The sequence below is a fragment of the Schizophyllum commune genome (genome assembly GCF_000143185.2).
Source record: "Schizophyllum commune H4-8 unplaced genomic scaffold SCHCOscaffold_17, whole genome shotgun sequence".
Lineage (NCBI taxonomy): Eukaryota > Fungi > Basidiomycota > Agaricomycetes > Agaricales > Schizophyllaceae > Schizophyllum > Schizophyllum commune.
In genome coordinates, this window is record NW_026089554.1 from 360,345 (window position 1) to 385,119 (window position 24,775).

Sequence of the window (24,775 nt, forward strand, 5' to 3'; positions counted from 1 at the left end):
CCATCGCCGATGTTCAAACGATTGAGGAGCGCCCATCCCGACCAGAACATTCGGTCGCGGCGTAGCACGGATGAGGGACAGCTGCTGAGTGTCATGGTGGTATGCACGTCTGCCAAGTAGCTCGTGCGTACGACGTGAGCCGCTTCTTCCGTTTCGAGAAAGGGCGATGGTTATACCTGATCTTCATCTAACTGCTCACCAGACGCCTCATCCATCCATTTCCGAGGATATGATTGGCGATGCCCGCACAATGCCCGACTGCTATGCGCGCCCCGAATCGCATAAACGATGAGTACCGATTGAGAAACGCCGCGTCCGCGAAACCGCCATTGAACGGAAGTATGCATACGTTGAGACGGCTTGAGTGGTGTCGAAGCGCGGTGGGCGGTCTCTTCGCGACGTCTATCTCCAGGAACCACGAGCGGTCAATAGATCGAGGGCACCGGGACTAACGTCGAAATGGTCTGCCGATTCGCCATGGTGGCACCTCTCCGAGAAAGCATCCGCTAAGGCTTTCTCGTGCTTCTGAAATTGTCCGCCTACAGTGGTAGATAGGCGATCAAAGGCTCTTCGCCGGCACATGACCGCCAATCTGAACAGAATGTGTGATGATATGCCGGTCGCTGTGAAGGCTATACAGTGCAGTCTCCGTGCATTGCGCGACTTGACTCAGCACCCGAGATGGTCGCAACCAACGTTTGACATGGTAAAGTCGATGGAGATGCACAGTGACCTTGAGCATCAGTGTACAGATACATGCTGGAGCCGGTACTTACAGGTAACAGGCAATCATTCCGCTCATCACCAGAGTAATGTTACACTCGAATCCCTTCCAAGCGCCGTGCCATGGACTTGACAAGCCGTCAAGCCTGCGTCAGGCTGAAGACTAAGGATACATGCCCATCTCTTGCATGGGGCCTCAACGTAACCGACCCACAATGCATCGTGAGAGCTGTGTTGCGGGACGCAGGATGTCAGTCAGAGCGTGCTGCAAGAGGGCAAGGATGATACGTACGGCCCGTCTGAATCGCGCCGCTCCTACTAGGCAGAAGGACTGGAGAAGGATGCGGTGAGCTTGGAGCAGCGAAATTCACGGACGATAGCGCGCACCGTGGTGGGCATAATTCGCCTCGACGGCCCCACGGGGCGTGTAATTCCTCACTTGCACGCATAACGCAAGTAGAACGCCTACCTGGTCTCATAGTCCAGGCAGCCATCGGCGACCATAACGCAAAGAGGCTCCCTAAGACCCGTGCTCAAGCGCTAGGTCCTGGAGCTTTATGGGGAGTTGCCGGCAATCCAAGACTCGAGGACTCTGCCCATTTGACCGGACCGTCGATCCCAACTCAACAATGGGATGCCGGATTTGGATAGACTCCCTCAGATCAGGGACGGCCACGTTCGCATCATAATTGAACGGCAACCAAACATAGACCGGACGCCGCCCGGTCCGGAAAGTGACCTGGGGTATTGCGGGCCGCCATGGCGCGTACAGATGGCTGGGGGGGTACATTGTCAGCACCGTGTGATGGATAGAGAAAGCCAGTGCCCGCAAGCGCACCGTGAAACTGCAGGCCACTCTATCGCGATGGCTTATCTGCGAACCCGACTTACTTCCGCCTTTTCTTATGCCTTCTAGAGATCAAAGGTAAATCATGAGCTTGGATAGCAACGTGAGAGACGGCAGCATTCTGACCTTCACGAAGCGAAGCATATTTCGGTCTCTGCCGACCTGGTGTTGACAGTCCTGCAGTTCGCTCTATACGTGAGTGCAGATGATACGCCGAAGGTTCATGCTCGCCAATGCAATACCTCGGTCCCTGCCGTGGTTATCTTAACGGGACCGTGCTTCAAGCGAGGCTGTAAGGCTGGCATCGATACATACATACGACCGTGTAGCTGGTGGCGTCGCCAATCATGGACCTGCTGTGAAGGATGGCGTCGTCGTGAGAAGGATAGAATGTCGTCCAAGAATGCAGATGTATTCCGTGGGGACTGACGAGGTCTTGGTTCTCTGGTATTAGCGACGATCCGCGCTACCATGAAGGAGCACCATGAGGTCGTCTCAAAGCATGAGACGCACCTGAAGTCCTTGCACACGATGAGATCGGCCTTGCGGTAGGAACTGTTGATGTGTGGGACAGTTTCTCATGCCCGCATGTAAAGCGCGTGCAGGAGAGCAGCTCGCTTGAAAAGCAGACAGTCGTGTATCGGGACCTGTTGCACGCTAGGCTGCCACAACTGACAAAGTACGCTTGGAAAAGGTCCGAGGGAAAGTCAAGGGAATGACCCTGTAAATTGGCCACAATTTATTGAATACATTATCGTCTGCATCATAGCGGCAATCAGCTTCGTTGGGGATGTTAAGACGCACCTGAAGGCGTACGCAAGGATCGATGGGAGCGGGAGAACATGTACTTACACAGGAGAAGGTTCCCTTCATGTTTAACTTGGCGTAGAGAATGGGATCTTCGCCGATCTACGCGCTCTTGGGCGTGTGCTGCACCAACAGCGCATCCACGAAGTCGGCAAACGAGTCTGCGATCTCATCCGGAGGCACAGTACCTGCCTTCTGCTCATCACCGCTCCGGTACTTCCCTGTCTTTACTGCTCATTTTATCAGCTATTCTGGTTTATGGTCGGACACGATGCACTCACCGAGGACGCGCCAGAGGCCTAGCTGCACCGCGCCCCCGCCAAGATCTGCGTCCACATCATCGCCTACAACAGCAATCACGCCATCCCCGGAGGCAGTAGGCCCCAGGTCGTCGATAACCATCTGAAAGAACTCGGCGGAGGGTTTGCCCACTACGTGCGCCTGTGCGCCGCTGGCGTACTCGAGCGCCGCAACAAAAGGGCCCGGTCCGAGTGACAGGCCAGGCGGCGCGGTTCCCTCGATATACTTGGCTTGGTGGGTCGCGATGAGGCGGGCACGTGTGCGCGGCGCGGCGCCCGGGCCTGAGACGCCCCGGGCCTCGCCTGTGAGCAGGCGGAAGGCTTCGTTGAGGTGTGCGTAGTCGAAGGAGGGCGGATCGAGTCCGATAACCACCGCGTCGTGCGCGTCCGAGCCCCCGGCTGCGCGGGGCGCTAGACCGGCCTCAACCTCCTTGCGCGCCGAGTCAGAGAGCAGGTAATACGGGCTGCGAACGGCAAGTGAGATAGCTTGAGGGTACGGGGTGATTCGCGTACCGGTTGAGGCCGAACTTGTGCAGGGCGGCCGTCACGGCGCCGATGCTAGTCCAGAGCTCGCGTCCAGGACCGTCGGAGCGCACGTCAAAACACATGGAGCGCAGGCGCTCCGTTAGAGAATCTGTTGATTCCTTGCTGGTATTGCTACAGAATCTGAAGGGGATACCGGCATCCCGCAACCGCTGTAGGGCTTTCACCGCAGAAGGGGTGGGGTTGGAGCCTATGTGCAGCGTCCCAGATAGGTCAATCAGAAGGGCACGGATCATGGGACGATTCCCAGGTCGGGCGCTGGGTGCGGCCATAGCGATACAAATGCGGGATCAGGAGGGACAGATAGTACACAAAAGATGTGGGCTCCCGTGGGCTATGCAGGTCGCCCGGTTAAATCGGAAGCTCTCGGCTGAAGGCGAGCGTGAGAGGCGAGTCCGTAGTGTGGACGTAGACGAGGATCGACGCTCTGGTTAAGGAAGATCAACTGTGATCGTCAGTCGATCCTCGTTGTCACACGCAGCGTCATCGCGTGACACCGTGATGGTCACAGTTGAAGTTCAGCGGCGATAGGGCGGCCAAGCGACATGGAGACCGTGGAACAAGTCATAGCCAGCTGAAGTGACCACGTAAGAGACGACCTTCGCCTCTGTCATATCAGTCAAGCATGGCAGGGGTCGCCTTCAAAGCGCCTGCCATCGCACGTACAAATAGTATACATACACACGCAACACAACGAAGCTCAGCCGCAGGCCACTTCAAGGCCTCATCTTGATGTTGCTGACAATCAATTGCTGCAAAGTTTCATGAGCGTCTTATCTCTCAACACGAAATCGGACCCTCCAAACCTTGTAACTCTGCACATCGCCCATGAACTTCGTCACGGTGCCATCGCCGCACACCCAGAGCTGTGTTCATAATGTCAGTGATGCAGACCCGGAGGTACAAGACGCCATCAAACGCACCTCTTTTGCGACCTTGGTGATGAAGCGCTCGTCGTGGGAGATGATGATTACGCCGCCGTTCCAGCTAAACAATGCATCCATCAGGGCATCAAGACCCTGGTACGCAGCAAGTCAGTGTCAGAAAGCGATAGCGGCGGTCACCCGAGGATCAGAGCGCACCTCGATATCGAGGTGGTTAGTCGGCTCATCAAGCAAGAGGACGTGCGGCTGTTGCAAAGAGAGCAGTGCGAATGCGACGCGCGACTTTTGACCTCCGGAAAGCGTGCCGATGAGTTGCAAGCTACACGCCAAGGTCAGTGGCTCGAAACAATCCGTTCACTTACTCTCGACGCACCCGGTCATCCCACTGATTTGGAAATTCCCGAGGTGTTGACGGTACTCCTGCTCGGTCTTCCCAGGGAAGCGCGACGCAAGGAATTGCACAGGCGTCATGGTCGGCACCAGCGTGTCAACATGATGCTGCGCGAAGTAGCCGCTGCATAACACGGATTTTAGCCGCCACCTCGCGTTCTACGCGAAAACAGCACTCACATCCTCAACCGCCCGTTCCGTGTTACATGTCCACCGAGCGGGTTCAGCTCGCCTGTGAGGAGCTTAATCCTGTGCGAGGTGAACACAGTTAGGGTCAGCAACAGAATGGCGCGACAGGCCGAAGACGAGGGAATACGCACAAAGTGGATTTACCGGCACCGTTGGCACCGACAATGGCGACTCGACTGTCCAGCCCGACGTCGAAGTTGACGTTCTTGAGGACGAGCTTGTCCGGGGTGTACCCGAAGGTAATCTCGTTGGCTTGCAACAACGGTGGCGAGATCTTCTCGGTCTCGGGGAACCTGAACTTCTCGGTTTCTTCCTCTTCCGGTGGGTGCAGTTCGGGGAGCTATGTGGCGTCAGCAAGACACGGTGTGGCACCAGAAACGATGACCCAACCTTTTCCAAAATCTTGATCTTCGACTGTGCTTGCGCGGCTAGAGAAAAAAGACAATTCAGCACTTCGCAAACTCACTAGGAGCGACGCAACATACCCCGGTTTGCATTGTACCTCCAACGATCAATGAAGGCCTGCAGATGCCGGCGGTACTCCATCTGCGTCTCGTACTCCTTCTTGAGGTTCCGGTCGCGCTCTGACTTCGTGGAGTAGAATTGCGTGAAGTTGCTGAACGAGTTGAGCGTAAGTGACGAAATCCACAATGTAAGCAGAGAAGCCCATTGTGGACAGGTAGAACGTACCCCTTGTAGTAATCGAGACGCTCGGAATGTTGGTGGATGATGTCTGTTGCCACGGCGTCGCTGGAAGAGGGCTATTAGGCCCCAAACCATGCCAGCATGGAGGTGCATGTACGCACAGGAAAGCACGGTCGTGAGAGCTGGTGACGAGGGTCAGTGGGGCGGGAGCTAAGAGCGGTCGAGGAAACTGACACGACAAGGATTGTTCCCGGCCATGTTTGCAGGTAATCTTCGAGCCATGCCAAGGCGTTGAGATCGACTACGAAAAGGTCAGAAACTGTTTTGGAGACGGAGGAACGTGCAACGCACTGTGATTGGAAGGCTCATCGAGAAGTAGAAGGGCGGGCTACCAAGCAAGCCTTTCGTCAGCTTCCGCGCAGAATCCTGCAAGCCTTTTACACTCACCTTCACGAACAGCGCTCTCGCCAACGCCAATCGCATACTGGGCACCCCATCAGCCTCACTTCCTCGAATCCCTCAAAAGAGGCCACTCACCGCCAACCACCACTGAACGACTTCGTCGGCCTCTGCTGGTCTGCCTCACTGAAGCCCAGTCCCGCTAGCAAGGACGCTGCCCTCGCTGGCCCGCTCTCCGCCTCCATATCCGAGAGCCTTGCGTGCACGTCCGCGAGGCGGGCAGAGGCTTCCTCCCGCGCGTCCTCGAACCGCTTGTCGTCGCCCTCCTTGTCGAGCTCCGAGAGGCGCGCGTTAAGATCGGCCTCCTCGCGGAGGAGGGAGTCGCGCCAGACGTCGGCTTTGAGGACGGATTCGAGCGCGGTTGTGTCGTCGCCGACGATCTGAAGGGGGTGAGGTTTAGTAGATGACACAAAGGAAGGCGCGGCGACGAAAAGGGTACAATTGCGATCAAAAAGATTGCCGGATTGCGAGCATCGAGCGTTATTCGCCCTCAGTAGACTCCGAGCTCAGTCATACTGCGTGCATGATATGCCGGTGCAGTACGCATTACAGCGATGGGGCGCAGTACTGGAATCCACGAAGCGCTGAGGCAATATCCTGATCTGGATGTCCGTCGATCTTGCAACCATTTTGATCGCAAGATCATAGAGGAAGAATGCACGAACCTCTTGCTCAACAAAGAGGATAGTAATATGGGCAGGAATGGGAACTTCGCGGAGGGCGATGTGGCGCAGGAGGGTGGATTTACCAACACCATTACGACCAATGAGACCGTACCGGCGACCATATGCCAATGTCAAGCTCGCGCCAGACCTGCGTATATCGTGAGCACACCGGGAAGGAAATCAATCGGAAGGCTGCGTACAAAATACGATTTGACCCGAAGTTGACATCGATGGAAGGCAAGTGAATATCCTTGCTCTTGTTCTTTCCGGCATTGCTGGCTTCCAAGGAATTGATCTGGTAGCAATCGTCAGAAATATATCTTCTGGCAGAGAGATGTGCAGCGTACCTTCATGAACATCTCTTCGTACGTTTGCTAAAGCGCGCAGTCAGTGAGGGAAGAAGTATGTGGGCGATGTTGTTCTGTACCTGCTTCTTGTGGCTATCGAGCAACTTGGAGCCTTCGTAAAGATCGCGACGAGCGCGTTTCTCAATTTTGGCCTAGATAACATGTTCAGCAATGATGTTAGAAGGGAAGAGTCGGGCGACGCACTCTGAGCTTCGCCTCCTGCTTCTCGAGCTTCTTGACATCGACCCGAGACGCTCTGCGCATCCTCAGCAAGTCACCGAGAAGTACAGTCATGTATACTCACTTGCCCTTGTTGATAGACTCCAAATCCACACCCTGACCGAGACCGATGGTCGAAGACATCTGCGTCTTGCTCATATCCAGCACCTTGTCCAGCTTCTTCGGTCCTTTCCTATTATTCATCCTCGCCTGCAACTGATCCTCGAGCAGATCGGCGAGCTTGGCCATGAGCTTCTCCAGGACCTCGATCTTGTTGCCGGCAACTGAGGCGAGGATGTCGCGCGCCACCTGAAGGACATCTTCCTCTTCCCCCGCATCGTCGATCAGGTAGCCGGCGAGGTACTGGACGATGACCTCTTCAGTACCGGGGAAGCTGGCACGGATCTCTTCGGCTATGTCTTCGGAGGACATGATGACTGAAGACGAGGGAAAGGAAGAATATGTTACGAGACCTGCTTGCCAGCCAGGCTCAAGGCCAGGCTGCCTTACATTGAAGCACGATCATACGTCCAAGCGGTCGATCAAAAGCTATCTCCGGATGTCGAACAGTCGGTTGTTCACAATCCCTCCTCGACATCGTCTTTTTCCTTTCGGAAAATTTAGACGTGGTCATCTGTATATACCCGTCTGCGTCCCCAGATACTAGCTTTTGTTTCCCTGTCAGTGTGATGCCTTGGACAGCGCTCATACACGTGCGGCCCCGGCAATGTCCGTCAGCACAGCCACATCATTCGACCAGCGAGTCTTCAGCGCTTCAGCTGTTACACCATAGTCTAAATTGCTCAAAGTATTCCGGAGCGTATCTTTAAGTCATGCTCTATCTTCTTTCAGCAACTGACATTGATGCAAGCGCTTGTCTGTGCATATGGCCCGTGGAACGGCCCTGTTCATTTCCGTCTTCGGCGATGGACTGAATCCCTTCACCTACGGCCCCCCAACTGCTTCCTGCTCTTCACCCATCGCTCGACTCTCACTCCCCCCATCTTCTGGGTGTTCTTCCTGCTTTCTATCCTTGAAAGTTTCGCGCGGATCAGTTATAGCAACAGAACATAACGCGAGGATGGGCGCGGGAGGACGGGCGAGCGCGAATGCGCGTATCCCAGGTGCGTGGCTACGCTATACTCCACGGCGAGTACTAACTTACAATACAGGACTACTATAGCAAACAAAAGGGATAGCGCGGTCAAGGCTTCGCAGTCGCAATGTTGTGGAAGAAGCGTGGGGGCGATCACGGCTCACCCTCCCATCCCTTCACTACCCCTCCGTATTTTAGTTCCCCTTGATGCGTCCGGATGTGTCCTCGACGCGCGAGAGGCTGATCGCCCCCGCGCGATCTGAGGTTTCGCCGCCCTGTTCGTCGTAATCCTAATCCCCTCCTATCCTACGCGATCTATCGCGAACGCGAGAGGTTCCGCGTTCCGTGTCCCTCATGCACCTGGCTGATCACCTACCCTGACCCTACCTTTCTCCCCCTTCCCCTCGCGACGCGTAGAGCGCGTGTACTACGCATCAAACCCCTCCTTCTCCCTAGCTCGCGCGCTTCGCCTCCCTGTCTCATTCCTCGCACATCCGTCGATCGTGGGACGGTCGATTAGGAGCCGTATAGCGTGCGCTAGGGCAGTCGAGGGTAATCAAGTAGGGGAGGTTGGGGGGGGAGGAGGTGCAGTGTGTCCATTTAAGAAGTCCTCACGCGTCGAGCGCGCGTCCGGACGCGTCGCGGCGAGGAACAAGAGGATCTTGGTGAGAGAAAGGCTAGTGTGGGCCGTATGCCGAGCGCTAGGATGGACGTGCGGAGGGGGAAGGTGGTGGAACTCGCCGAAAAATCAATGTTTTCGCTCTGGTTGCATCAGTCGGCACATGTCACGATCGCCGGCTGGGTTGCATGCATACAAGGAGGTGCAGCTTTGGCAGGTCTCGTATATGCCCGAGGGCTACTTAAACCGTAGGAAATGGTCACCGCAAGTCAATGTCAGAGCCAGCTCAGGAGGATCTCGTAATTGATCGAGGCGCGCTACCGGGCCGTTGATCCCGGAGAGACACGTGCTAAACGCGTGCGAAAATCAGCATTGCAGTGAAGCTTTTTGTTGCTTCTTTGTGGCACTCATCTGGCCCAGAAATTCGAGGGCAACTGTCGTACGGCGCGGTGTCAAAGTCTATGCAAAGACTTCTGGCCAGTACCGGGACATACGCTTCACGTTTCCTGAATCCGTGTCACCGTCACGTGCTGTCGCGTCTGAACGCGTGTCACGGGGCAATCAACATCTTGCAAACAACGACCATCTCCCCACCGCGCCACCGTGCGTACACATCTTTCTCGCGCGCCATGAGCTCGGACGACGGCGAAAACTTTGACCTCGACGACGTATCCGGGTCGGACTCGGACGGCTACGCGCCTGCCCCAAAGAAGGTGCGTGCTCGACGACGCGGCCAGGAGCAAAACTGACGTTGGCGAACAGAAAGCCGCACCCAAAGCCAAGGCACCCGCGAAGCCACGAGCACCTGCGAAGCCCAAGTCTACTGCCGCGAAGCCTGCGGCCAAGGGCGCTGCGAAGGGGAAGAAGAAGGTGCTAGCGGAACGCGACGACAATGCGGAGGACGAGAGTGACATCGACGTGGTCATGGCCGATCCAGATGAGGTCAACGACGCGGATGGTGTAGATCCGACATCCTCAAAGAAGAACAAGTCTGCCTCAGAGACCTACCAGAAGGTGTGTGTCGCTACCGTGAACGCTCACCCCATTGCTGACCGTGTTTCCCTTGTCAGCTTACCCAACTGGAGCATATCCTAAAGCGACCAGACTCGTACATTGGCAGTGTGGAGACAATTCAACAACCCATGTGGACTTACGATGCTGAGAAGAAGCGCATGGTGCATCGTACCGTCAAGTACGTGCCCGGCTTCTTCAAGATTGTAGACGAAATCCTCGTCAACGCGGCGGATAACAAGGTACGCGAGCGTCTACACCTTGCCCGCCATCGTCTAACACACCTGTCAGATCAACGACCCCTCCATGGACACCATCAAGGTCAGCTACGACCTCGACGAGAACACCATCTCTGTGTACAACAACGGCAAGGGTATCCCCATCGAGATGCACTCGCGAGAGAAGATGTACATCCCTGAGCTCATCTTCGGCCACCTTCTCTCTTCCTCCAACTACGATGACGACGAGAAGAAGCTGACCGGTGGCCGTAACGGCTACGGAGCGAAGCTCGCCAACATCTACTCGCACGAGTTCACCGTCGAGACCGCGGACAAGAACACGAAGCAGAAGTACAAGCAGACGTGGACGGACAACATGAGCAAGTGCGGGAAGCCGAAGATCACGAGCAACGGGAAGGGCGAGGAGTACACGCGCGTTACCTTCCGCCCCGACCTGAAGCGCTTCGGCATGGACCGCATCGACGAAGACACAGCGAGCCTGCTCCAGCGCCGCGTGTACGATCTTGCGGGCACGGTCAAAGACGTCAAGGTGTTCTTGAACGACGAGCGCTTGAAGATCAAGAACTTCAAGCAGTACGTCGAGATGTACATCAACTCGGCGCAGGCGGAGGCGAGCGAGGTGTCAGGCGGCGCCGCGCAGACGAAGCCGACCATCGTGCACGAGATCTTGGGCAAGCGGTGGGAGGTCGCCTTCACCGTGTCCGAGGGCACGTTCCAGCAGGTCTCGTTCGCGAACTCCATCGCGACTATCAAGGGTGGCACGCACGTCAACCTCATCGCGGACCAGATTGCGAAGAACCTGCTCGCGTCGATCAACAAGAAGAACAAGGCCGCGACGGTGAAGGCGCCGCAGATCAAGAACCATATGTGGATCTTCGTCAACGCGCTCATCGAGAACCCGACGTTCGACTCGCAAACGAAGGAGACGTTGACGTTGCCCGCGTCGAAGTTCGGTACTAAGCCCGTGCTCTCGGAGGATTTCATGAAGAAAGGTATGGTCCATGGTGCTCCGTACGCATATATTTGCTGACCTTTGTTCAGTTCAGAAGTCCCCGCTTGTCGAGAACATCCTGAACTGGGCCAAGTTCAAGGCCGACCAGCAGATCAAGAAGACCGATGGTAGCAAGCGCAGCCGGTAATGTCTTACCGTCATACCGTCTTCCTCGCTTTTCTAACCCTATCTCAGCCTTACTGGCCTCCCCAAGCTCTCCGATGCCAACAACGCCGGCACGAAGTACGCGAAGGACTGCACCCTCATCCTCACGGAAGGAGACTCCGCCAAGGCGCTCGCCATTGCCGGACTCGGCGTCGTCGGTCGCGACAACTACGGTGTCTTCCCCCTGCGCGGCAAGCTGCTCAACGTCCGCGAAGCCCGGCACGACCAGATCATGAAGAACGAGGAGATTCAGAACATCAAGAAGATTCTGGGCTTGCAGCACAACAAGGACTACACGGACATCGCGAGCTTGCGCTATGGCAAGTTGATGATCATGACGGATCAGGTGAGTCTGAGTGGGGTTGGTAGGCGAGCGAGGGCTAACAAGATTCCTAGGATCACGATGGGTCGCATATCAAGGGTCTTATTCTAAACTTCCTCGATCACTTCTATCCGTCGTTGCTCAAGCTTGACCCGGCGTTCTTGCTGGAGTTCATCACGCCTATCGTTCGTGTCACGAAGGGCAACCAGCGCAAGGACTTCTTCACGCTGCCGGAGTACGAGAGGTGGCTGGAGACGACACCGGACGCGCGCAAGTGGTCGGCGAAGTACTACAAGGTCAGTATTTGACTCTTAACCTGCGCTGCCAGAGACTGATAGGTTCGCAAGGGTCTGGGTACGAGCAAGGACTCGGACGCCCGTGACTACTTCAGCCACACGGAGAAGCACGTCATCCCCTTCGCGCAGACGCAGGAGGGCGACCGCGAACTTATTGACCTGGCCTTCAGTAAGAAGAAGGCGGACGACCGTAAGGAGTGGCTTCGGACTTGCAAGGTATGTCGACTGACATATATAGAGGTCCGGTGTGCTGACGACTGTCTAGCCGGGTACCTTCTTGAACCACGATGTCGACGAGATCCCGATCTCCGACTTCATCAACAAGGAGCTCATCCTGTTCTCGATGGCGGATAACATCCGTTCCATCCCTTCCGTCGCAGACGGGTTGAAGCCCGGTCAGCGCAAGATCATCTGGGGCTGCTTCAAGCGCAAGCTCAAGAAGGAGATCAAGGTATGTCGTTTGCGCAATGAGCGTATGTAATCAATACTCATCCCCATCTCAGGTCGCCCAACTCGTCGGTTACGTCTCTGAGCACGCCGCCTACCACCACGGTGAACAGTCTCTGACAATGACAATCGTCAACTTGGCGCAGGACTACGTCGGCAGCAACAACATCAACCTGCTCATGCCGAACGGTCAGTACGGTACGCGCGACCAGGGTGGCAAGGACCACGCCGCGGCTAGGTACATCTTCACCGAGCTGTCGCCGTTGACGCGGTCGCTGTTCAACACCGCGGACGAGCCGTTGCTCAAGCAGCAGAAGGAAGACAACCAGCCGGTAGAGCCCGAGTACTACATGCCCATCATTCCTATGGTGCTTGTCAATGGCGCGGATGGTATCGGCACAGGTAGGTCCTTATGTGCATTCACCGCCCTATTGCTAATCCTCGCATTAGGTTGGAGCACAAGCATCCCGTCGTACAACCCCACAGACATCGTCGCGAACATCCGCCGTCTGATGGACGGGGAGGAACAGGTTCCCATGTTCCCCTGGTGGCGCGGCTTCAACGGCGAGATCAAGTCGACCGGGAAGAATAAGTACGACGTGACGGGTATCGCGCGCAAGCTCAACGACACGCAAGTTGAGATCACTGAGCTGCCGATCCACAAGTGGACGCAGAACTTCAAGGCGGAGCTCGAGACGATGATGGTGTCGGAGAAGGGCGAGGCGCCGGTGAAGGCAAGTTGTTCAACCCGCGTGCGTCAGGTCGTGGTAAGCTGACCATCTTGTAGACCTACACCGAGCACCACGACAACACGAACGTGCACTTCATCATCACGATGAGCGCGACCGAGCTCAAGAAGGCCGAGGAGCAGGGCTTCGTCGAGTACTTCAAGCTCACGAGCAAGATTAGCACCGCGAACATGATCGCCTTCAACTTCGACGGCAAGATCACGAAGTACGACTCGCCGGAGGAGATCGTGGAGGAGTTCTACCCGCAGCGTTTGATGTACTACCAGAAGCGCAAGGTACGCTGAATCGTCTGTCTGGATCCCGACGCAGAAGTTGACGCCTTGCGCAGGACTACCTTGCCGATGAGCTTCAAGTCCAGCTGTCCCGCTTGAACAACCAAGCCCGCTTCATCCAGATGATCGTCGATAGACAGCTCATCGTGTCCAACCGCAAGAAGGTCGACATCGTCGCCGACTTGCGCAAGCATGACTTCCGGCCATTCCCGAAGATCGCGAAGGCGAAGGAGGCAGGCGAGGACGAGCCGACTGTCGAGCAGGAAGAGGAAGAGGAGGAGGACATCGACGACGATAAGAACGCGTACGACTACCTCCTGAACATGGCCATCCACAGCTTGACGCGCGAGAAGGCACGTACGGCGCGACGCTGATGTTGGGCGGCGATACTGACAGTTACTGCAGATCGAGAGGCTACGCAAGCAGAGCCAGGACAAGGAGGAGGAGCTTAACACGCTCCTCGCCAAGTCCCCGAAGCAGATGTGGAACGAGGACCTCGACGATTTCCTCGTGCAGTGGGATGTACGCACATAACGCCGGTATCGAAAACCTCATACTGATACTCTTTTAGGCCTCACTTCGTGAGTGGGATGCCAAGAAGGAGGTGGACAGCAGCGGCAAGAAGGTGAAGCGCGGCAAGAACAAGCCGCTGCTTACCCGCAAGTCCATCGGCGAGAAGCGTGGGCGGAAAGACGACAGTGATGATGACGACTTCAAGCCTACGAAGGCTGCGCCCAAGAAGCGTGCCGCGCCTCAGTCCAAGGCTGCGGGGACGTCAAAACCTAAGGCGGCAGTGAAGAAAGAGGAGAGCGACGACGACGACGATGCCCCTGCCAAACCTCCGCCGAAGCGAGCGCCAGCCAAGAAGGTGATCAAGGACGACTCGGACGATGACTTCGACGTCGTGCCTGCGCCTAAGGCTGCTGCAGCTGCGAAGAAGAAGGCGCCAGCGAAGCGGAAGAGCAGCGACGACAGCGATGTCGAGATGCCACCGCCAAAGAAGGCCCCTCAGCGGCGAGCACCAGCGAAGAAGAAGGTGGTGGACTCCGACGATGATGACGACTCGGACGTAGAGGTTCTGCCGGCGAGCAACGGGAAGGGCAAAGCTAAAGCGCCGCCGAAGCGTAAATCGTGAGTCAGCTCCGCATGTTTGGCTGCGATGTGGACTTACCTTGTTGCTCTAGTCTTGACAGAGACTCCGACGGCGAGGACGACGAAGCACCGCCCGCCAAAAAGAAAGCGCAGACGTCCATGACCGACTTCCTGACCAAACCCGGCGCATCCAAACCGGCGGCGGCGCAGCGCAAGGTCTCGAAGCCCACTGCAAAGCCTCCGTCAAAAGCGAAGAAGGTGATAGAGAGCGATGACGATGACGAGCTGGACATGAGCTTCGATACCCTGCCTGCGCCGCCACCGCGCGCCGCGCCGCCTCGAAGGGGTGCTGCCGCTGCCGCCGCTGCTAAGAAATACGTGGATATTTCGGACGACGAGGATGACGATTAGATACGTTTCGAATCCTTGTTATGCCACTCCGCCTCCCGCTACTTATGCTTACACATGTGCACCGTATGCCTCATATTGTATCGATACCACTGCTTACGACTGGAACGAATGAGCTTCTTTACTGTGCAATTTGTTGCGTGTGTTCGAGCTGAGTTGTCAGCCGACCTCCAGGGTGTCTTTCCATTGGATAGACTTGAGTGCAAGCGAAGGTAAGGCAACAACCATATACTGTCAGTACTGCTCATAATATGTGTCTTCACGAACCCGAAGGCCTGCACCAGGGTATAAGCGTGCGCCTACTATTCTATTCCTCTTACCCGATAGATAAAACGGGGTCCATGATCCATCTCTCCTCCTCTGAACGTGCCTCCTCGTCGATGTACGCGCGGCGCGTATTACTCCTATCGTAACCGTGTATCGCCACATCGGTTCGTCGCAAACGGACGAAGTAATCCTTGCATCCATCCTCGGGGTTGACTACAATTTTTCTCAGCTTCCCGTCAGCGGTGGCGCGAGCATCAATGAGGTGTTCTGTCGCGGCACACGCCTTCTCGGTGTCGATCTTGAACCAGGGCAGAGCGAGCGAGGTCAGATGAGGAAGAAGATCCAGTTTGGTGGCGAGCGTGTGCATAAGGGAGTGCGTTGCCTCATCGTTTGTCCCGAGCGCCAGGTGGGTGAGGGTGCCGCTGTACGTGCTCAGGATATCATCCCAGTCCAACGAGTGGCCGGCGCATTGGAGCACGCAGAGTTCGATTCGTGAGAGGCAGCAGGCCTCGTCGCCTTGTCTGGCCACGAATCGTTTGAGACCTTCGACGTACCCTGGCAGCCCATTCCGGATGACGTCGTATCTACTGTCCTTAAGCTCGACAGCTTGAAGTTTCGGGGCGCGAAGAGCAGGTAGATAGGTCCACGCGCCCTTGCACAAGATCAGTTCGCGCAGGGATGGTAGAACAACCGGTCCGTCCGCGTCAGTGATGACCTTTTCCCCATCAACCAGCGTCAGCGAACATAGCGAATGGCATTGACGCAGAGCGGCGAGGCAATCTCTGAAGTGCTCGCTCACAACTTCTCGGTCGATGTGCAGTCGTAACAGCTGTGACCATGGCAGACGGAGATCTTGGAAGCGGTGCTTTTCGATGCGGACATATCTGAGCGCGGGCGCGTTGGAGAACAAATGGTGGGGCAACTGAGGGAACCCGGCCATGAACTCGGCGGGCCTTTGGGCCAAGCATGTCTCGTTCTCGAGGTACAGGGATCTGAGCTGCGGAAGCGGCAAAGGCGTCTCCAGCTTCATGGTCTCGTGCGGAAAATGTAGGGCTCCTAACCGCACACATTTCCAGCGCGGCGAGCAGGCGACGAGATCATGCATCGCATTCATATCATTGTGGTCGAAAACGGCCAGATAGGGTAGTGGTGATTTCGTTGCCTTTGGTCGCTGTCTTTCGCCGGATAGAAAAATGTTCAGAGGATGTGCCTTCGAGCGCTCGAGACAAAGTCGCAGTGCGTTATACCAGCCATAGTACGCGTGAGGATAGAGTGTGATCGTCGACCAGAGGGGCGCGGCTGCAATGCCAAGATCGCGCCAGCGGTGGCACACCCGCAGCACGGGATGCTGAATGATACACGTGCTGTCTGCTTGGCAAAAGAATGCGTCGAAAATGGCGAGGGAGATGATCATGGTGAGTATCTCGCTTGGGAGACGGCGAATGGGTCCGAGCATAGCGCGCTTGGAATATAAGCTGTCCTCTATCACCTTCCGCTCGGCGTGCAGCCGTTGCAAAGATTGTCGCACATGCAGGATAGCGTTATCGTACGCATCGAGAGAGGCGGTATCGGATGCGATATTCCTTTCAAGTTCGAGTCGTTCGAGCTGGCTGGGGACGTGGGGCGAGCTTGTGACGCATTTGGATATTGCCACTGTGCGAACATACAGACCGGCCTTGCAGGTTGTGCAGAGGCTAGTATGTAGCCTTGTTGCTTTTGTTTTCATTGATTCCATGGACATCAATATCTATGTTCTTCTTGGGTCAGTCGGGAAGCTGGGTAGAGCAAGGAGTGGGGTAATGACCTTCAGAGTATCGCTTCTGCGGCTTTGTGCGCTTTTGCGAAGTCGAGCGATGCAGTTGATGTTCACGACAGGTGAGCGTATGTTGCAAGGAGGTTTTCGCACGGTGTAACGGGGTCGTGATGATGGTCACAATGCTATCACCTGCCTATTTAGGTGGAGTAAAAACAGACCAGGATTGTTGAAAAGCCTTTGTCCCAGACTCCCAGACGTTCATCACGCGTGCGCTGCAATCTCATTCTGAAGCTGCTGCGCGCTCCTTCGCTGCAGAGACGACATTCAAAAAGCCTCTCACCTTCCCTTAATCCTCCGGAAGATCGTCTCTATATCTCGGCCTCTGCTCTGGTCCAAACGTCGGTCCATACCCATCAGGTGAGTAAACTGTTTCTCACTATCACGATAGCATACATATTTTGCGATTCATAGAGATGCACGCGACCACAACTAAGCTGCACACATGTCTCTGCACGACTTGCAAAGCATGCGTTCATGCGCGCACAGCGGCAATTCCCAAGACTGTCACAAGCTCTGCCCACATCCTTACTCAACACGAGAAATCTGAGTTTGAACGCAAATCCAAATCTGACATCGCTTCTCTGGTCGCGTATGACGACGCTATCCTGCATATGCAGCAGATTCTCGAACGACTGAACACCGATCGACAAACGCTACAGGACAGCATGGACTCAAAACGCGCCATGATCGGTCCTATTCGCCGGCTGCCCAACGAGGTTCTCGCTATGATCATCTCCTTCACCGTCCTCGGCACGTTCTCTCGCCACCCGGACAGCACGTACATTGCACATCACCTGGTGCTGCAGGTCTGCCGACACTGGCGCGACCTTGGGATCGCAACCCCGCATATCTGGTCGAAGATAACGCTCTTCCCCCGTGTATATGACAATTGGGCCACCATATTGCAACTGTGTCTCGAGCGCTCCAAGGCGCACTCCCTCCAGGTACACCTGAGCAGCGATAGAACCGCGCCGTCCAATCCTGCACGAAAATCGAGAGAACGATGGCGACAGTCTCTGCATACGGATGAAATGGACGCAATCGACGTTCTCTTCAAACAATCGGCACGGTGGAAATACGCGCGACTGGGCGGTATCATCCTTTCCGACGACGGCCTGATCGAAGAGATACCGTTGGAGCTGCCTCTGCTCACCTCTCTGTACCTCGAGAAACCAGACTGGTTTGGGAATTACTCCAGGTGTCTCCCCGGAAAGACGTTTTTCAATGCTCCAGCACTCAAATATGCACGCATCGAGAATCACAGATTCGAGAACCTCTGCCTGCAATGGGGTCAGCTCACTCGCCTGCACATCGTTATCCGCGACATGGAGGAAAACGCGGAACACGTACTCTCAGCCCTGCGCCAATGCGGATTACTCTATTCGCTGACGTTTGGTGCCCGACTGGCTGGCATCACAGATACGACCCCGCCAGTTGTCCTGCCCCTTCTACGGGATCTAATCCTAAAACGATATGGTCAATCCATCCTCCCTGCTCTTCGTGCGCCAGCCCTTCGAGAGATTGCATTCAACCCCGACGGCTTCAGCTATGGCGACGAGGGCGTGCTGGAGCCCATTGAGGCGCTCAAGCACTTCGGAAAGGATACCATCCAACACGGCACAGATATGCCCTCTATCTCGCGAGTCGAGGTTCCAGTGTACATGAGTCACGCACTCAACTGGGCAGAGATCTTTGAATGCTACCCCGGCGTCACGCACCTGCAGCTTGCGGATTGGTGCAATGGCGGTTCCGGGAAAGCCTGTTTGAGCCGTTTCGTTCGAGGCAGTCGAATACCATGCAGCAATATCGGGCTAGTTGCCTGCTTTGAAGACAATAGACGACTGCATCAAAGGCCTGTAAAAACGATGTGATTCCAATATCCAGGATTACTGACATCCTAGCGTAGGTCGAGCGAATCGAGGACTGACTGGCGAAATGGCGTGGAGTGGCAGGGCGTCTCACCGTCACCAACAAGTCATCAATGACTCGTGTTTCGCTGTCGATGCGGCGGAGGCGCATTATGTCAATTGTGGAACTTATTGAGACTCTTGAGGTTGGGACGGCGACGGAGCCGGTGACCGTGGGCCTTCGATGTAAGCAATCCAATATGAAGCGAAGGTCCGGGAGCCAATAGGCTTCTAAATGCTAAGCCCATTTCCTGAGTAGTTCGAGTGGTCGCACCCTTTAGCAATCAAGATGAGACTGCGAAAGTCTTGGGGGTGACAAGGAGCGCAGAAACCAGGCCGAACAAAGGTTGCCTAATTTGGCCAACCCCGGATGCTGACTAAGCATATACGGCTTGTCTTCAACGACCATCTCCCCGCGCCTTTATAATCCCATTTCTTCCCCCACTCGAATCTTGTGTTCCGTGAGTCGAATCTTACGGATCCTCCCTCGTACAGAGTGATCCCTCTCCTCCGTCCTACCTGTCTCTGTCTTAAAGCCGGATCGAGTGCGATCGAGGCGGGGTGATCAGCATCATCATCATTCATCACGATTAGATAAAACGTCTGACGTACTCTGCCCTGCCGAGTGCTCCCAGGTGCTCCCCTGTCCTCGCCCCTTCTCTTCTTACCACCTCATCCAGCACTCTCATATCCAAACTTCAAGTATTCGGCGTCGAAGAGACACCACCGCTTCACGAGCAACGACTCCGGATATCGCACTCGCGCCCACTCAACAGCATCTCCTCGGGGTCATCTGAGCGCTTCGGCGAGCGCGCTCCATCGACATCACCAGCATAGACATACAATAGCACTTGAGTCAAGCAGATAGACCTGCAAGACACGCTTGCCGACCATGATGGGGTTCTTCACCAGCACGGCGTCGCATATCAAAGGAGCCAAGTCGGAGGACAAGGCCCCCGAGGATACTGAGCCCGATGACACGTCGATTCTGTGCGTCTACCATCGCAGAGACGGCGTCCTGGTCACTGACGACCCGGAGCAGTGACGAGAACGAAGGTTCCATCATCATGTCGCTCATTTCGCAGCTGAGGTACGTCTTTCGGGGCGTCTCACAGCTCCCACCCCGCTGATCACCCCTCACCAGAGTCGGGATGGATCTGTCGCGTGTGACGTTCCCAACCTTCGTCCTCGAGCCGCGCAGCATGCTCGAGCGCATCACTGACTTTATGTCCCACCCCGATCTCATCTTCGGGTGCGTGGCGAGGCAGGCTGCACGCTATCCTCACCGCTGACGCGCGCGTCTTCCCCCGCAGCGCGGACAAGTGCGATGACCCGGAGGAGCGTTTCCTGCGCGTCCTTCAGTACTACCTGGCCGGATGGCACATCAAGCCCAAGGGCGTCAAGAAGCCGTACGTGTCCTCCCTCCTCGTTTGCGGCGCGTGAAGTGAACATGCGCAGATACAACCCCGTCCTCGGCGAATTCTTCCGATGTCGATACGACTACTCGAACGGCACGCAGGGCTTCTACATTGCCGAGCAAGGTGAGAGACGCGCGCTTGCACGGCTATCCCGGCGCTCACAGTCATACACAATCAGTCTCGCATCATCCGCCCATCTCTGCGTTCTACTACACATCACCCGAGAACCATGTCAGCGTAATCGGGGAGCTGCGACCAAAGTCACGGTTCTTGGGCAACAGCGTGTCGACGCAGATGGATGGCGAGAACCGTGTCATCCTTCACGGCGCGCCAGGGGATGGCGGTGCGTATTGCTACCTCGCTGGGGCACGGCTTTCTCATACAGGCATACAGACTATGTGATCACGATGCCGAACATGTACGCCCGGGGGATCTTGTTCGGCAAGATGGTCCTCGAGCTCGGCGACACCTGCACTGCAACGAACGAGAACAATGACATCCACTGCGACCTGGAGTTCAAGACCAAGGTCTGTTTTCTCATAGGCGCGCGCCACAGTTGCGCCAACCCCGTCACAGTTCTGACTGTCCATCCAGGGCTTCTTCTCCGGCACGTACAACGCGATCGCCGGCCGCTTGCGGCACAAAGACAAGGACATCGGCGAAATCACAGGCCGCTGGAGCCACGTTATGGAGTTCAAGGACACGAAGGCAAGCACGAGGCGCGGGCTCGTACGATCATCCCTCGACTGACATCCTCGGCCAGACTGGCAAGAAGCGTGTGCTGTTCGATGCTGTCAAGGATGGGCAGAATGTGGCGCCGAAGTGGGTGGCACCAGAGGACCAGCAGGAGCCGAATGAGTCCAGGAGGTCAGTCACGCGGCGGGAAGGGCGAGCTCGGAAGGCTAACTAGAATGTAGGCTATGGACGGAGCTCACTGCGGCGATCCAGGCGAAGGACATGGAAGCAGCGACAACGGCGAAGGCGAAGGTCGAGGACGCGCAGCGCGAACGGCGGCGACAGCTGGACGAGAGCGGCACCTCGCACGTACCGCGCTTCTTCAAGGAGCACGACGGGCGGTGGGTGCCAAAGACCCTGTACGTGTTCGTTGCGACATCGTTGGAGCTGCTACTGACATTTGGAAGGCTCAACACGGCGAAGGACCCTAAGGAAGCGAAGGCTGAGATCGAGACCTTCATCTTCGCGACAGACATCCCTGCGCACAGCAAGACGTCGTCGGAGGCATGAGTTGCTGGGCCGTCGAGCGTTTTCTTTCAGTCATACGCACTACGATCGCTCACGACCCCAGTCAAATCTGGCGCTTTGGTTCGGTCTCAATCCGATAATTGTGCCACTCTCAAAGCCATGTACAAACAACACCGCCTCCGTGAACACTCCTCCGTACGCACAGGTCCGCTTTGCACCTCGAGGCAACGTTCCCCTCATGACCCTGTAATGTACTCACTACTCTCCGCTCCGCTGCGTTTGGTTCCAATAATATATCTACGAGTCGGGGAGAATAATGAAAGCGTATCAATCTATAGTCGCACTCGAAGGTGCCGGACCTGAAGAAGGAAATATCCCCAAGATAGTCCTTTGCCAGTGGTGGCTTTGTGCCGTGACGCCCGGTGACGTTCGTCACGCTTCGCCTCGAATTCCCATTTTCGGGCTTGCCTTTTCCCCCAAAGGACGTCGCGCGCGGAACAATGGCCAAGAAAAAGAATAAGCAGGTCGGTCCTCTCAACGACCAGTCCGCATGGAAGCTAACTAGTAGCAGATCATCCGGCCATGGTGCTGGTACTGTGAGCGCGAATTTGAGGATGAAAAGGGTGCGCGTCAACGTGTTGTGCACTCGCGCTGTACTTATCCCCCTTCCCCCAGTCCTCATGCAGCACCAGAAGGCGAAGCACTTCAAGTGCAACATGTGCCCCCGTCGACTGAACACCGCCGGCGGTCTCGCCGTCCACATCCAACAAGTGCACAAGTTGGAGCCCGAAAAGTGCGTTTGCTATGCGTCCCCCTACTTCCCCGGCTAATAGCCTCCTACCAGCCTCCCGCGCATCGAGAATGCCATCCCCGGCCGCGATGGCTACGAGGTCGAGATCTTCGGCATGGAGGGCATCCCCGCGCCTGACGTTGCGGACTACAAGCGGCGCAAGGAGATCGAGCTCGGGCTCGCGGCGGGCTCGATCTCGCAGCCGCCGCCGAAGCGCCCGAAGGTGGAGAACCGCGTGCTGACGGAGGCGGAGCTGCAGGCCGCGCTCGCGCAGCACAAGGCGCTGATGGGGCAGAACGCGGACCCGGACGCGCTTGCGAAGGACGGCGCGGCGGGCGGGGTGGTGTATGGCGCGCCCCCGCAGGCGTACTCTGCGCCGCCGACCGCGGCGATCCCGCCCATTCCCCCGAATATGCCCATGCCCCCCTTCCCGCCTGGCGCGACGCCGCCGTTCCCGCCCCCGTTTGCGATGCCGCCTGGGTAGGTCTCTAGCAAATCAACTTGATATGTGTGCTGACATCTTTGTCTAGTGCTGTACCACCTGGCATGCCGCCATTCCCTCCACCACCTGGTATGGTCCCGCCAGGGATATCTCCCGTACCTCCGGGCATCTCGCCACCGCCTGGCATGCCCGTCCCGCCATTCGGGCCACCAGGCGCACCTCTCCCGCCGCCAGGAATGCCGGGCGCTCCGCCGGTACCTCCTGGCGGCTTGATGCGCTTTGCGGCGCCTCCCGCCTTCGTGCCCGCCGGTAAACCTCCCGCTGGACAGAATGGAACACCTACCCCGGGACCGCCACCACCACAAGGACAACAATCCGCACCGACCGTGCCAGCACAGATCCCCAAACCTGAAGTGCTTATCCCGCAGACCAATCCGGATGTCAAGGGTGATCTGAAGTTCAAGGATGCGAATATTTCTGCGGTACGTGGCCTGCTTACTTGTCTCAGTCTATCGCTAATTCGTTTGCCTAGGCCGAGCACCGGGCGTACCATCCGAAATACTACTTCGACAAGGCGACCGCAGGAGAGGATGCGCCGCGCGGTACGAAGCGCGCACGGGCGGAGGACTTCTTGTGATCAGGCGGTCAGCACAGATTCTTGGTGGTTGCGCTCGCTGGTGTTCATCCTTGTACAGGAGATCGAGCCAGCCAGTTCGTCCCTCCTTGCCATGCCTTCTCGTTCTTGACGCGTGCCGCGCTGAACGCTCTCTAGTAACGTGTACAGTCGCCTGCTACAGTATGTCCTCCTTCTCCTCTATTTGACCTAGCTCGCGGGGGGGAATTAATGGGGTCGGTACGTGATCTTCTCTACGTGTTCGCCTGGTCAGTCCTCTTCTTTGTCGTTGTTGTATCACGTACCTCGGTTCTGGAACAAATCCGACTGTTATGTACATGGCCAATGCAATTTGACAAGGGCGGCAGCAATGTAACAATGCAAAAGAACAATGGAAAGATGAAGTCTGGCCAATGTGTGACCACGTGAAGCCAAATTCAACGAGTCACGCTACCGTGACTCGCCATTGCTTGTTTCCCGCCGCCATCAATGCTCTCGTCAACGACGAAGACCGTGAAGCCCTCGCACGGCGGCTCAAACCTCGACTTCTTCTCCAAGTCACGTACGAATGTCACCGTCGCAGCGCGAACGCCCGCTGTCAATGTCAGGCATGTGAAGCGCACAGTTCCGATCCCACCAAAGGCCGGTGCTGTAGCCCCCAACCCCAAACCTCGACAACCCACCACGTCCTCTGCCACGACATCTCCGTCCCCCGCACCTCCACTGAAGAAACGCAAGGCACCCGATGCGAAGCCAGCGCTGCCCAAACAGGTTAAGCGCATTCGCACCGAGCATGGGTACATCAAGAAACGCGTCGCGTCCTCGTCAAGCTCGCGCCGGAGCTCGCCAGAAACGTCCCCCGAACCCATCTACCGCAATAGCAGCAAGTCACGGTCATCGTCCGTACTCCCCCCCGCGGATGACGCTCCCCCGCCCAACCAGAACCGAGAATGGCGCACCGAGATGGACGGAGTGCCGGGGGAATACAACCGGAGCTCGGAGAAAGTGGTGCAGTCCATGGAAAAGGATTACAAGCCTTGTGCGTATCTGAACGGCATACACCAAACCATGAACTGACATATCATCGCGCCCAGATTTCGACGAATTTGGGCAATACCGTGTGGGCTACCCGCGCATTGAGCTTGAGTACCCAAATAATAATGCGACAGAATTGTGCGTTCTGTGCTTTTATCGTGCCCGCGAATACCAATCACTTCTTCAGCTATCTGCCGCTCTATCCCAAGGACCCAGATCACTATAATCCCCTGAAAGATGTGGTAGACTCGCTGCATGTGATCATTGGTGCGCGCCACACTTGCTCGGTTCCCGTCTGTCTAACTTGTAGCAGGCATTCTCGACCCTCAACTGCAAAAATTGTTCGGCACCCTCCCCGAAAATGTCTTCTCAAACCTAGTATCCCCGGAATCATCCCCCAAGTCCGCCCCCGCGTCTGCCTTATCCTCCCCGCCCTCATCGCAAGGGTCCTGCAATAGCTCCCTGACGTCGTTGTCTACTCCCTGTCTGTCCGAGGCAGCTGCCAAGGCACTCGAGAGAGCTAATGACGATGTGCTTAGGTGTATACGGCGAGCGCTTCA

The 24,775-nt window shown here is 56.5% G+C and overlaps 9 protein-coding genes across 9 annotated transcripts; 6 read left to right on the forward strand and 3 right to left on the reverse strand.

Moving 5' to 3' along the window:
• Positions 1-2,088: 2,088 nt before the first annotated feature.
• On the reverse strand, positions 2,089-3,645 carry SCHCODRAFT_02645207 (uncharacterized protein). Its single transcript, XM_003026585.2, has 3 exons — positions 3,190-3,645; positions 2,659-3,140; positions 2,089-2,607 (listed from the first exon to the last, which is right to left on the reverse strand). The coding sequence occupies exons 1-3, from the start codon at positions 3,489-3,491 to the stop codon at positions 2,480-2,482; spliced, it is 912 nt and encodes a 303-aa protein (XP_003026631.2). The 5' UTR covers positions 3,492-3,645; the 3' UTR covers positions 2,089-2,479.
• Positions 3,646-3,740: 95 nt separating this feature from the next.
• Positions 3,741-7,512, reverse strand: SCHCODRAFT_02645213 (P-loop containing nucleoside triphosphate hydrolase protein). The gene is made up of 21 exons (XM_003026586.2): positions 7,103-7,512; positions 7,003-7,054; positions 6,879-6,950; positions 6,799-6,825; positions 6,652-6,746; positions 6,452-6,599; positions 5,865-6,166; positions 5,775-5,811; positions 5,679-5,715; positions 5,562-5,628; positions 5,489-5,509; positions 5,373-5,432; positions 5,168-5,298; positions 5,073-5,110; positions 4,814-5,022; positions 4,674-4,742; positions 4,477-4,617; positions 4,302-4,422; positions 4,143-4,238; positions 4,026-4,085; positions 3,741-3,971 (listed from the first exon to the last, which is right to left on the reverse strand). The coding sequence occupies exons 1-21, from the start codon at positions 7,447-7,449 to the stop codon at positions 3,936-3,938; spliced, it is 2,166 nt and encodes a 721-aa protein (XP_003026632.1). The 5' UTR covers positions 7,450-7,512; the 3' UTR covers positions 3,741-3,935.
• A 313-nt stretch (positions 7,513-7,825) lies between these two features.
• On the forward strand, positions 7,826-8,262 carry SCHCODRAFT_02645215 (uncharacterized protein). The gene has a single exon (XM_050346423.1). The coding sequence runs from the start codon at positions 7,904-7,906 to the stop codon at positions 8,198-8,200; it is 297 nt and encodes a 98-aa protein (XP_050197036.1). The 5' UTR covers positions 7,826-7,903; the 3' UTR covers positions 8,201-8,262.
• Positions 8,263-9,308: 1,046 nt separating this feature from the next.
• On the forward strand, positions 9,309-14,856 carry SCHCODRAFT_02645217 (type II DNA topoisomerase). Its single transcript, XM_050346424.1, has 16 exons — positions 9,309-9,445; positions 9,495-9,746; positions 9,803-9,985; positions 10,035-10,974; positions 11,024-11,117; positions 11,169-11,484; positions 11,535-11,756; positions 11,808-11,972; positions 12,022-12,207; positions 12,260-12,605; positions 12,654-12,937; positions 12,991-13,227; positions 13,281-13,577; positions 13,630-13,746; positions 13,796-14,355; positions 14,409-14,856. Exons 1-16 carry the CDS (start codon positions 9,362-9,364, stop codon positions 14,725-14,727), a joined length of 4,602 nt encoding a protein of 1,533 aa, XP_050197037.1. The 5' UTR covers positions 9,309-9,361; the 3' UTR covers positions 14,728-14,856.
• A 47-nt stretch (positions 14,857-14,903) lies between these two features.
• On the reverse strand, positions 14,904-16,870 carry SCHCODRAFT_02753822 (uncharacterized protein). Its single transcript, XM_050347285.1, has 2 exons — positions 16,796-16,870; positions 14,904-16,745 (listed from the first exon to the last, which is right to left on the reverse strand). Exon 2 carries the CDS (start codon positions 16,730-16,732, stop codon positions 15,041-15,043), a length of 1,692 nt encoding a protein of 563 aa, XP_050197038.1. The 5' UTR covers positions 16,733-16,745; positions 16,796-16,870; the 3' UTR covers positions 14,904-15,040.
• A 127-nt stretch (positions 16,871-16,997) lies between these two features.
• Positions 16,998-18,934, forward strand: SCHCODRAFT_02594459 (uncharacterized protein). Its single transcript, XM_003026472.3, has 2 exons — positions 16,998-17,164; positions 17,219-18,934. Exon 2 carries the CDS (start codon positions 17,221-17,223, stop codon positions 18,676-18,678), a length of 1,458 nt encoding a protein of 485 aa, XP_003026518.1. The 5' UTR covers positions 16,998-17,164; positions 17,219-17,220; the 3' UTR covers positions 18,679-18,934.
• A 305-nt stretch (positions 18,935-19,239) lies between these two features.
• SCHCODRAFT_02645227 (Oxysterol-binding protein) lies at positions 19,240-21,685 on the forward strand. The gene is made up of 11 exons (XM_050346425.1): positions 19,240-19,704; positions 19,757-19,804; positions 19,859-19,966; positions 20,028-20,123; positions 20,173-20,255; positions 20,311-20,475; positions 20,526-20,659; positions 20,727-20,840; positions 20,896-20,999; positions 21,050-21,226; positions 21,275-21,685. The coding sequence occupies exons 1-11, from the start codon at positions 19,610-19,612 to the stop codon at positions 21,375-21,377; spliced, it is 1,227 nt and encodes a 408-aa protein (XP_050197039.1). The 5' UTR covers positions 19,240-19,609; the 3' UTR covers positions 21,378-21,685.
• A 150-nt stretch (positions 21,686-21,835) lies between these two features.
• SCHCODRAFT_01206717 (uncharacterized protein) lies at positions 21,836-23,204 on the forward strand (the record flags this gene model as incomplete). Its single annotated transcript, XM_003026474.2, has 6 exons — positions 21,836-21,859; positions 21,907-21,958; positions 22,011-22,128; positions 22,180-22,605; positions 22,656-23,049; positions 23,100-23,204. The coding sequence occupies 6 exons, from the start codon at positions 21,836-21,838 to the stop codon at positions 23,202-23,204; spliced, it is 1,119 nt and encodes a 372-aa protein (XP_003026520.1).
• A 454-nt stretch (positions 23,205-23,658) lies between these two features.
• On the forward strand, positions 23,659-24,623 carry SCHCODRAFT_01164158 (uncharacterized protein; the record flags this gene model as incomplete). Its single annotated transcript, XM_050341143.1, has 4 exons — positions 23,659-24,219; positions 24,275-24,353; positions 24,403-24,482; positions 24,529-24,623. Coding segments are annotated over exons 1-4 (804 nt in total), but the record flags the coding sequence as incomplete, so codon positions are not given.
• Positions 24,624-24,775: the final 152 nt, after the last annotated feature.

Excerpts from the sequence above, each read along its gene's own strand:
- SCHCODRAFT_02645207 (XM_003026585.2), bottom strand. The coding sequence starts at position 3,491 with ATGGCCGCACCCAGCGCCCGACCTGGGAATCGTCCCATGATCCGTGCC. Across the intron at positions 3,141-3,189 it reads CACAAGTTCGGCCTCAACCG|CCCGTATTACCTGCTCTCTG; the intron begins GTACGCGAATCA and ends TGCCGTTCGCAG. Across the intron at positions 2,608-2,658 it reads AGGCCTCTGGCGCGTCCTCG|TAAAGACAGGGAAGTACCGG; the intron begins GTGAGTGCATCG and ends TAAAATGAGCAG.
- SCHCODRAFT_02645213 (XM_003026586.2), bottom strand. The coding sequence starts at position 7,449 with ATGTCCTCCGAAGACATAGCCGAAGAGATCCGTGCCAGCTTCCCCGGT. Across the intron at positions 6,826-6,878 it reads TCGATAGCCACAAGAAGCAG|CAAACGTACGAAGAGATGTT; the intron begins GTACAGAACAAC and ends TGCGCGCTTTAG. Across the intron at positions 3,972-4,025 it reads GCGATGTGCAGAGTTACAAG|CAATTGATTGTCAGCAACAT; the intron begins GTTTGGAGGGTC and ends GAAACTTTGCAG.
- SCHCODRAFT_02645215 (XM_050346423.1), top strand. The coding sequence starts at position 7,904 with ATGGCCCGTGGAACGGCCCTGTTCATTTCCGTCTTCGGCGATGGACTG.
- SCHCODRAFT_02645217 (XM_050346424.1), top strand. The coding sequence starts at position 9,362 with ATGAGCTCGGACGACGGCGAAAACTTTGACCTCGACGACGTATCCGGG. Across the intron at positions 12,938-12,990 it reads AGGGCGAGGCGCCGGTGAAG|ACCTACACCGAGCACCACGA; the intron begins GCAAGTTGTTCA and ends ACCATCTTGTAG. Across the intron at positions 13,578-13,629 it reads ACAGCTTGACGCGCGAGAAG|ATCGAGAGGCTACGCAAGCA; the intron begins GCACGTACGGCG and ends CAGTTACTGCAG.
- SCHCODRAFT_02753822 (XM_050347285.1), bottom strand. The coding sequence starts at position 16,732 with ATGTCCATGGAATCAATGAAAACAAAAGCAACAAGGCTACATACTAGC.
- SCHCODRAFT_02594459 (XM_003026472.3), top strand. The coding sequence starts at position 17,221 with ATGCACGCGACCACAACTAAGCTGCACACATGTCTCTGCACGACTTGC.
- SCHCODRAFT_02645227 (XM_050346425.1), top strand. The coding sequence starts at position 19,610 with ATGGGGTTCTTCACCAGCACGGCGTCGCATATCAAAGGAGCCAAGTCG. Across the intron at positions 19,805-19,858 it reads TCGCTCATTTCGCAGCTGAG|AGTCGGGATGGATCTGTCGC; the intron begins GTACGTCTTTCG and ends ACCCCTCACCAG. Across the intron at positions 20,256-20,310 it reads CTTCTACATTGCCGAGCAAG|TCTCGCATCATCCGCCCATC; the intron begins GTGAGAGACGCG and ends ATACACAATCAG.